The 10,485-nt window shown below is 44.6% G+C and overlaps 1 protein-coding gene across 1 annotated transcript; it reads right to left on the reverse strand.

The window, feature by feature from the left end:
• Window positions 1-808: 808 nt before the first annotated feature.
• On the reverse strand, window positions 809-2,638 carry sp7 (Sp7 transcription factor). Its single transcript, XM_085924646.1, has 2 exons — window positions 2,603-2,638; window positions 809-2,131 (listed from the first exon to the last, which is right to left on the reverse strand). Exons 1-2 carry the CDS (start codon window positions 2,636-2,638, stop codon window positions 809-811), a joined length of 1,359 nt encoding a protein of 452 aa, XP_085780772.1.
• Between the last annotated feature and the right edge of the window lie 7,847 nt (window positions 2,639-10,485).

The following is a 10,485-nucleotide window of genomic DNA, read 5'->3' on the forward strand; positions in this document are numbered from 1 at the left end:
TGGCTTCGGAGCTACTTTTCCCTCTGCCTGTGCAGATTCAATTTCCCCAGTGGTTGCGTTCATTTGAAAGGCAAAAAAAAAATGCATGCTGGGTTTAGAAACGTGGACGTACGTGCGAGCCTTCATTGTTTTCCTTTTTGGTTGCTGAAAATATTTGCTTGCTCGTATTTACATGGAGAGGCTTGCTTACGAAGGAAATGAAATGAATGATTGTCAAGGCTGAAATGCTATCAAAAGCACTGACCTACATTTATGACCTCACTGCTTACATGTATGTGGATGTTCAATTTTCAGTCCAATCTACCCAAGGCATCAGAATCAGTAGTGCTGGCCCATGTAACTTAACTCACTATGTTGTCAATGAGTGTGTTTCTTTAACGAAATCAGACTGGCCCACAATGAGCATCAGCATTTTTTCATTCTCTGACTTGTCACAGCTAACTTTGACAAGCAAAACATGTTTGTGGCGATCTGAGCACATTGTTGTATTTAATGATAAGCATCTTTGGTGAGTATGATGTAGTTTATTTAAATAAATGGTTTTGACATGTTATTAATGTTGATTCAGAACTGCTCCAAATGACAAACACAAGGCCAATAGGGCAAAGCGGTGACCCCTTATCTTGCATTTCTCAATAGTATTGATCAGTTCTATAACTGCTACATGATAGTGGTAAGTCGGGTAAATTCCCACGGGAAGCCCAAGTACCAGATGCACGGCCCGCCACTACGCAGTCATTTATTGCATTGATGTCTTGGGCATATTTGGGTCAAAAAGAAATAAAAAGATCTGGATGAAGTTGAGGCTTCAGATCTCCAGAAGCCCACCGGTGTTCTCCACTCCGGCGGGCACCCCCGTCTTTTCGTCTCCATTGGCGATTGGCTCGCCGTTGCTGGCGCCGATCTCTGCTGTCTCCTCGACCCGGTGGTCCAAGTCCCCCTCGGCTCCCGCGGTTTTCCCCTGCAACGCCGAGTCGGCGTGGGTCTTCTGGTGCTTGGAGAGGTGATCGCTACGTGTGAAGCGCTTGTTACACAGCAAGCAGGTGAATTTCTTCTCCCGCGTATGGGTGCGGACGTGGCGCTCCAGTTCGTCCGAACGGGTGAAGCGCTTGCCACAGAACAGCCAGTTGCACACAAAGGGCCTTTCGCCGGTGTGCCAACGCAGGTGGGCCTTGAGGTGAGACGCCTTGCCGTACACTTTCCCGCAGCCGGGGATGTGACAGCTGTGGACCGGCTTCTTCCTTAGGGATGCGGCCGAGGCTCCCAATCGCTCCAGCTCCTGGCAGTTGGGGCAGTCGCACGAGGACCTCGTGGGTGTCGAACTTCCCCCGTAGCCGCCTGATCCCCTCGCTGGTTTTAAGCCCATGGGGTTCTCCATTAGCCCGGCACTTTGCACCGGCTTGGGCTTGTACATGTCCTGGGGCAACATGTGCTGGGACGGCTGGAGGAGATGCGAGGACGAACCCAGTCCCACAGAAGGGTAGGGAGCCGGGTTCAAGGTGGTAAAATCGGTGCTGTAACTAGGCAGCTGGGGGCTCAGGGAAGCCTGTGGTGCCACAGGCTGCAGAGAGGCCTGGAGACCTCCGTCCGACTGAGGCTGGGTCGCCGACAGCCAGTTGGAGTTAGGATGGACGTCCCACCAAGAAGATGTGGCGTTCGCCGGGGCGGCCGTAATACCGGGATGGATACCGGCTTTGTACCACGAGCCGTAAGGGTGCGTCATGTCCAACGAGGTGTACACGCTGGTGAGGCAGTCTGCCGTTCCGTGGGTTTTGGACACTAACAGGGACGGGTCCTGGGATACGGACGTTTGGAAAGAGTGAGAGAAAGGGTTGTACTCTGTGGCGTAGCCTCCGGTCGTAGGAGGGGGGCTTCCGGTCGGGGTGAGCAGTCCGCCGCCTCCGGGTGTAGTGAAGGAACCGCTGTAAGAGTCCGCCAGGCCGCTGCCGTCGGCAGTGCGCCCGTTCTTGGCCGTCTGAAGGTCGGAGGTCATGTTGTAGGTCTTCTTTAGTGGACTATTGCCGCCGTTCTTACCGGGTGTCGCAGAGTCCCTCACTGGGCTGGTGCTGCCAAATTTGTTGCAGGTAGCAGTTAACATAGCCAGAGGACTGGAGCCATAGCGCCCGTCTTCCTGGGGAGGAGGAACAACATGAGACTGTGTGTCTGACTCGTGGGGCTTCTGTCAGTGTCAACGCTAATACAAAACTCATGTCCCGACGCAACTGATGGCTCTTCCTGTGCTTGCAAAGTGCTCAAGGCTATGGCAGGCAGCACGTGTTTATGCTTGTGGAGGTCAAGCACTGCACCTTTAGATTTTTTTGCATTGCTGTTTTTTATTGTCTCGAAACCTCCTGCTAAATGTAACAGTGTAGTTTTCCATTCATCGTACTGGAATATTTGATCTAATCACTTAAATCAAGGAAATTTTTTTTAGTCATACTTTTTCTAATTGTTTTGAATTCTGTCTTGTATCATGCGGTTACTCCTCATTGCAATAAATATCATTCTGCTGTAGCTGAGAGAAATAACGGGAACCTGCAACCACTTGGCTACCTTTAAAATATCAACTTTGAAAGGGGACAAAAAAGTGCTCCATACTTACAATGAGATTCCCTACCTCCAGAATCGATGCGGCCATCCCTGAGAAACAAAATCCGAGAGGAAGCTGGAGGTGCAGCGGGAAAGGCGCAGCTCAGAGTCCCGGGACAGTTTGGAAGAAGTTGAGCAGCAACGCGTGGATGTGTTTTGAGTCTCCGGGAACCCGGCCCCCCTAATTACAGGCTTGGGGCTCGCCTGGAAGAGGCAGAGCTCGGGGTTGGGGGAATGAAGGGAAATAGATGCCGATTGGTGGATGAGAGCATGCAATCCCGCCTTCCCAAACACAGATGCATGAATGGGTTGCTCATCAATCACCTTGTGGACATTCATTTCGATTGATAGTCTATCTAGTATTCGCTAGCACAGTTTTTCCATTAAGATGAATGACTAAGTCTCATGTTTGGAGACATTTCACTGCACGGGAGTAGAGTATAAGTTCAAGGTGGAAAAATCACAAAAGATCCTCATGGCTCATACACCATAGTTGATCTAAGAACCGTTTTATTTTGTGGTTTGTAATCTAGATTTTATTATTCTGGTCTCAAGCATTCTCTCAGTTTCCAATGCAATGGAAGTTTTGACATGACAGCTCACGTCGAGTGAGCAAGCAGCACAGACAGGAGAGGAAAAACAAGATCAAGTCGTTGAAATAAGGAGGAGATTATCACATCACATAAAGCCCATTTATATGAAGAAAAAAAAAGTTGGGGGGGTGACTGATGAAAAGAGGGAACAAATGACGAATGAACGGTTGTAAAACTTCATCTGCAACTCATGGAAATTTCTTTCTGGCATTTTTCATCAAGAATAGATTGCTCATGTCCCCAGGCAGCTTGTGTGCTACTTTAATGTTACTTTAATGCATTTTGACGATTGGCGTCGCAGCACAAAAATTTGGTTGATTTTTTATGTATCGACTAGCTAAACCATAGCAATTTTGAACAAAATGACTTGTCCATTCAAAAGGTTTTGAGTGAGTTGAATGAGTCCTGGTCACTATGAGGTCATATCGCTGTCATGGTTTCCACAAATGGGGCATTTTGACTACAAATCATACTCATGTGTCATATTATTGCAAAGATACACAATTCTTTCTTATATATTTGTGAATGATAAATTAAATTTGAAATCAGTGTGGGGACTACCAAATATTTAAGTATACAACTAATCATTTTACCTTTCAAGATTAGATTTTTTTTGTGGGGCTTTTGGTTCAGATTTTTGTGCATTAAGCTCATGTTGTTCATTCAAAGTCTTTGAAACAAGGACATGCATACAAGTGAATTGTTTTCCCAGCTGAGAAGCTATGTTTGTTTGTCTTATTTCATTTGTTGGTCAAAAAAAAAAAAAAACTCTCCCAAAACGAAAAAAAACTCTCCACTTTGAGTCAGAAAGACATATTCTCATCTCCTTCTTGTGGGCGTCTCATTTTTTCGTGAAGGCGAGCACAGAAGATTAAAATTGTTGTCAAAAATAAACATATAATTTCTGTCCTTATTTTCTCCTCAATTACAGGGCACGGTCGGAGCTGGGCTTGTCGTCGGGGAGAGTCTGGCCCTCACAAGAACACAGCGGCTATATTTGGGAGTCTGCTCTCCGGCTAACCTCCGTCGCTTTTATTTTCCCATTCCAAGAAGGGCTGCAAGTGAAAGAACAAAGGCAAGTGCTGTCTGTCCATCCATCCATCCGTCTGTCTACACCAGGGGTGTCCAAACATTTTCCACTGTGGCCCAAATCTAGAAAAATTGAAGGAAGGTCAGGATAGGGGACACTTCACCTTGTCAAAGATCAAATTTTCCGTCCCACCATCTATTTCACTTGTAATATTTCAAAATGTGCCGGCCCGATTAAAAATATTTAGCAGGTGGCCTCTGGTCTACTCCTCCGATGTGTCATAAAAGCTTATCAAATCTTCCGAAGCACTCTTGAGGGATTTCCGTCCCCTCTCATTTGGCGTGAAGCCCATTACAGGTTGCAGCCATTAACAAAGCCTCTCCTTTCCTTAACGCCTCGTTAATGTTTAACGTTTTACATACAAGTAAAAATGACAGGGCAGGTGAGGCTAAAACGGCGAGCGGCCGCTTCGCCTCGGCTTTACAAGAGTTACCATGCTCCGAATCTTTGGCGTGTTCCTCGTTTACAGCTGCCATCAAAACGAGGGCAAGCCAAAGGTGTAATTAGAAAAATGCGTAAAGCTCTTAACAGTCCTTTCAAGAGGCTTTTCCTTGCTTCACTTCCAAGTTGCAGCTTTATTTTTATTCTTTTTTTTTTTTTCCAAGAAAGACATGATTTTGTGTTGACAACTAGCGGTCCTAGCTTGAATGGTGTCCAGTGCAAACATCAACGCTAAAAGGCTAATAGGCTGAATGAGGCTAAATGTTAAATCAGAGATTATTTTGATTTACATGATGAAGTCAATTTTTAAAAAAAGATCACAGCATTTTTTGTCTTTCCGCACACTGAAATTCATCCAAATTTTCACTGTTTCTCTCTTTGAAATTTGTCTCTAAATTTCTTTAGACATCCATCCCTCCATTTTCTACAGCACTTGTTAAGGTCATGGCTAAATTGGGGCTCAATTTAGTTGAGAAGAAGTGAGATACAAACAATTACTCACATCCTAATCTAAAAATATGATTTGCTTTATCTTCTTCCTGACAATTACTTGCCGTAAGTCGCCCCGCTTTGTATGCATTTTTTTATGATCTGGGACTGCAGGCCTATCAACTTCCTTAGCAAGGTCATGGAGCGGCCTTCTTTTCAGAAATAGTTACACAGAGGTTTGGCACATTGGTTTTGCTACGTCGCATCTTTGTTTCTTACCCGCTTCTCTGAAAGCTTAATTGGCTCTCCTCATTTGTCTCGTATGCTTTTGTATCACATGCCACCAACCAACGTGCGCAGTGACTCATCCATGGAATACCTCCAAAGCTTTGTCAGACCTCAGAAAATTAACAATGTTCATAATACTTCAACGGCAGGGGGGGGGGAATCAAAATGATTAGAAGTGTTTGACTTTGCTGCTTGATGGAAATGTGGTAAGAGGGAATCAGGGTCAGGGATAGACTTGCCTTGCAGCATGACTCTGTGCTATTTTTCCAGACCGTGTGGTCAAAGATTGAGAGCGCCTGTCAACGGAAAATGAGAGCGAGTGAGCGAAACGTGTGTGTGTGTTTTCGCGTGATGGGGGCTATATAGACGGACAGACGGAGAGAGGCGGGGGGGGTTCCATTTGTAGTTCCATCCATGCTGGAGATTGTGGCTTCCAATCTGAGTCACCTTTCCCTCGTTTTTGGCTTTCAAACATGCAAAGTGACGATGTGCTTTTTGATGAAAGAAAAAAACAAACAAACACCTGGTCAGTCTTCCACGCTTCGGGGCAAAAATGGCGGTTTTGAGTAATGCGACCGCCAATAGCGTAACCGGTGGACAGAACATACTCAGTGGGCAGACATGGCGGCAAGCACGTAACGTTTCAGCGTCTGCAGATTTTTCCGAATGGCACAATGCAAATGGGGAGACGACGTGCATTAAGAAGCAGACTGAAATCCCCTTTGTGTGTTTCCAATGGTATCGAATCTCACTCCTCCAGACTAAGGACAGGCATTGGACTCAAGCCATGTCCACACGAACATGAATATTTTCTTTATGTATTAGCTTTTTAACTTTTTTGCCCTTGGACCAGCGCAAGGATTTCTCAAAACTGCAATATATGCGTTGACAGTCATTTGTAGCAAGGCCAACCCCCATTTATATTTCCCAATTATGACAATACATGGGCTACCATTTTTTGAAACTACTTCAAGTTGTCCAGTCTGCATACAAGATACGAGCAAATCTTTATGACATACTTCTACCAGATTCTAGAAACTAGTCCAGTTAGCAGCTTTCTCACGGCACACCAGTCGCCATCGTGGTCTGTCTGTCACGAAAACCTGCGGTCACTTAAACGGCGCCCAGCAGGTGTCAATTGCTCAGGGTGGCCATCTCTTCATTTGGACTATTCCCGGTTGGGAATGTTTTTGGCTACTTAAAATGAATGAAGTGACTTATGTTTTATATCATCCACAAGACATTTACCTTGTGTAATATTTTTACATGGCAGAAATATTACACCCCAGCAATTGTCTAAACAATCGAACTGTAACGCCCTTGTTTAAGTAAAAGAAAACAAACCTAAAAATGGAAAACCCGAACCTTACAGCAGCAGCAGCAGCAGCAGCGGCTCGGTGCCATACGTCTTCCCAATGTACACAGCGGCCAACTATAACATAATAAACCGAAAAAGCGGGTTTTTTTTTTTTTTTTTTTTTTAAGAAATACAGGTTGAGTGCGTCAATTTATCAAAGCGGCTTAAATGTACTGCAGGCGCTAACTCGACCAGCGTGTGGAACCTCACGCCGTTTACCATCCCAGACTTGATACTGTTTTACACAATATGATAACACTGCACATACGTTTGAAAAGTGGCTTGAAGAGCCATAAATATCCAAATGATTGTTCCTTTAGACAGTAAATTTGGTGGGCTGCACAGACACACAAGAAAAGCACCACATGAGTAGTCAGTGGAGCTCGTGAAGCTGAGTGCGGCGGGGTCTTGTGGGCGACGATAATTCATCTTAAGCGAGTTAAGCAAGGGAGAGACACGTGTATGTTGCCTTGTCTTGATATGTGTCATGTTAGAATTGCATTTCCATCAAAGTGCGCAGGCATTTTAATTCATTTTTGTACTGCATTGCTATGAATACAATAGAAGAGAAAAAATGATATTCTTACAGCGTTACCACACACAATAATCACGAAACCAAAATCAAATTGTTAAATGATGTAGATATTCCCAGCATCAGCCAATGAGACATGTTATTTGGCTTTTTTACACAATTGTTACAGTGCAGCTCTGCTTACCTTTTGACTTTGGCGGGCACTCGTTTGGTGTCATTGCCAAACTGTAATAAAGGCGTAAAAATGGCATCTTTTACCGTGGGGGGGGGGGGGGGGGATCTGCACCTTCCGCTCTTGCCTAACAGCTTCTTATATATTTAGTCAGTGCCCCCAGACCCTGACAGCAGCTGCTGCTGAGGTTTGGGTGGGAGCTCATTACTTCGCGGTGGAGCTCAGCCAGAAGTTGGGGAGGCTTTCTTTTTTTGGGCTGCTTTATTTCATATGGGTAAATCTTAACGCTATACGTGCCATGATCTGTTCCATGTGTGGAGCGTGTGCCACCGCCAGTCATCTTTACCCCCCAACCCTGCCTACACCCAACTTAAGTCAAATTGACTTCCGTTTTTTTTTTTTTTTGAATCCTTGAATGCATCAAAATATCCCACAGGGTGGAAAGGCCTCATCTTTCTTTCTTTCTTTCTTTCTTTCTTTCTTTCTTTCTTTCTTTCTTTCTTTCTTTCTTTCTTTCTTTCTTTCTTTCTTTCTTTCTTTCTTGACAATGCAAAATGTAAACTCAGAAGCACCTTATGATGATATTGACTCCGTTTTTTTTTTTTTTTATGGTTTTTGATCGTCAGAGTTCTTTTAAGACTCAAGCAAATACTTTAAAATTGTGAAAAATGTCTCCTTTAACTCCTCCTGGCTGCATTGCCAATATTTCAAACCTCTTCAACTTTGTGGTCCACGGCTCTCAAGACAAAAAAGTGCCCGCGCCTCAAGAGCCTCTTCCGTTAATCGAAGATCTTTCAGAGCTTCACACTCGATGCCTCCTCGCACCCGCAATCGTGTGGTTTAGGGAGATCGGGGATCTGTCGTTTATTTATCAGAGACATATTGAGCTGGCGGCGCGAGGGGGGATCTTCAAGCGCGTCAAATCTCCTCGTCTGCAGGAGTCGGGTGACCGAGAGTATCGGATGTCCCCCGTCTTTTATTGAGTGATTGGGTGCAACCCAAGTGAAGTGTGCTTGATTTGTATTTCCTTTTGAGGAGAGGGGACTGATGTGTGGGCACTTCCTGGTCAAGATGAGAAAAGGGGATCAAGATGAACAAAAATTGGAGAGGCTGTCAAGTTCAAGAAGCTCAGATTGAGAAGGAGAAGAAAGAAAAAAAAAGACAAGGCGGGTGGAGTGGAAGCACAGTCGTGAAATAGAAAAAGGTCATAAGCAAGGTAAAATAAGCATATAGCTCATGGGGACTTTTATTACTTATAACCTGAAACCCCAAAAATCAAAACAAACACAAAAAAGGCCAAGCTGTGCCATATGTGTGTGCGAGAGGAAGCTTGACTTCATTTCGTCAGACCACCCAGCGCTCCTGCCCACATGCTGCCTCCTAAAATGAGACTGTGCAGGGCCCAACATGGCATACTTGACAAGATCCTCAAAATGAATCCTTGTCATTCTTCCCAAGCGCTGAGAAACGAGCAAACAATTGCATCTTCAAATAACTTTATTTCAAAATCATGCCAGACGCCAGCGCAAGATATGAGATTGTGAATGCGCTATCTCAATTTTTTTCCTGTTCAAAATGGTGGCGTGTAGGAACAATTTGTCCGCGCCGGCTGAGTCAACCGGAGTGCAAATGTCGAAATTCTCCCCAAAGCTCTTGGGTGCTTTGAGTGAAAATAAAGAAAGCGTCCTTCCCCCCGCTAGCCCGAAGCCACAGCATGTGGTCTACTCTGGTGCTGCGCTAAAAATGGCAGTCGGGCGGCCTCGGGTGAAGCCCAGAACAGCCTCCACCGTAATGGCCCCGCGTGGGTGTGGCCCCTCGTAGATGGCTTTTGAGGGGGCCCCTCCCGGACGCCCGCGCCCCTTGCCAGCGCCCAAGGGCTCCAGGCTGCCTGACCAGAGACACCGCGATGCGGCCCACGCTGAATCCCGGCCGAGCCGGCGCGGGCCAGGGTGGGTTGGGCTTAGGTCAACGGCGTTGTCGGCAGAGTTTTCGACGTCTTTGCAGCAGTTCCCAGCAATCCTGCCCTCTGCTGGGGTCACAGGGCAGAAAGAAGGCTAAACCGAAATATCGCCTATCCAAAAATGTCATTCCAATTCAAGATGTTTGCTCCGCTTGGAGATAGTTCAACTGCAGCCACATCGTGTCATGTATTTAAAAAAAAAAAAAAATGTGTTGGAATATTCGGCAAATGTTTTATTGTATGGTGGATGCAGTTTGCAATGGTGGATGCAGTTTGCACTGCAGTAGAATTATCTTAGGTTTAGTGATACTGCAAATTTCCAATATAAGAAAATAGTCAAAATAACGAAAATCTTTTCAAAACTTAACATTGTAATATTTAAAAATACTTCAAAGGCACAGGAGTACTTTTCATATATTAATTCATGAAAGATGAAAAAGACTTTAATAGCAGTCAAAGCAAGAAACGACACAAAATTTGATCACTTTTCACACCTATTTACACGTGTCATTATCTTAACTTTATTTATTTATTTTATTTTGTTTCATTTCCAAGCCCAATGATTGCATAATATTGAAATAAAATAAAAATTATACCTAAATATCAAACACTAAGTGAATGGATAAAAAATAAATTGCACTACAATCAATTCAATAAATAAAGTAAATAAATAAAATGAAACTAATTTGAGATTTACCTTTTTGAACCAAAAAAAGTATTTACTTCAGAATATATCTGAATCGAATTGAGTTTCTTTTGTGCACCCACCTGACAAAATATTGTTTTCAGTGTAAATTCACAACTCGTATTTTCCGCTCCATCAAACTGTCCACTCGGGAGGCTTCATTTAGAATCTTGCTTTAATTCGTATATTTAAAAGCAGTTATGTTGCTAACGCTGATGGTCCAAAAGCAGTTTGGCGTGATTGGCAGACCTTTTCGCTAATCTGGTCTGTTTTCAGTCAGTGAAGCTACTAAGGAGCTGAATGGTGCTACTGTCACTCGAGTCAAGCGCCAAATCTCTTGATCGTGTCG

The sequence above is a fragment of the Syngnathus leptorhynchus genome, chromosome 11 (genome assembly GCF_054491065.1).
Source record: "Syngnathus leptorhynchus isolate UIUO chromosome 11, UIUO_Slep, whole genome shotgun sequence".
In the NCBI taxonomy this organism is placed as follows: Eukaryota; Metazoa; Chordata; class Actinopteri; order Syngnathiformes; family Syngnathidae; genus Syngnathus; species Syngnathus leptorhynchus.

Coding starts and splice junctions, on each gene's coding strand:
- sp7 (XM_085924646.1), bottom strand. CDS start 2,638: ATGGCCGCATCGATTCTGGAGGTAGGGAATCTCATT. Junction 2,132..2,602: donor TGGAGGTAGGGAATCTCATT/GTAAGTATGGAG, acceptor CCTCCTCCCCAG/GAAGACGGGCGCTATGGCTC.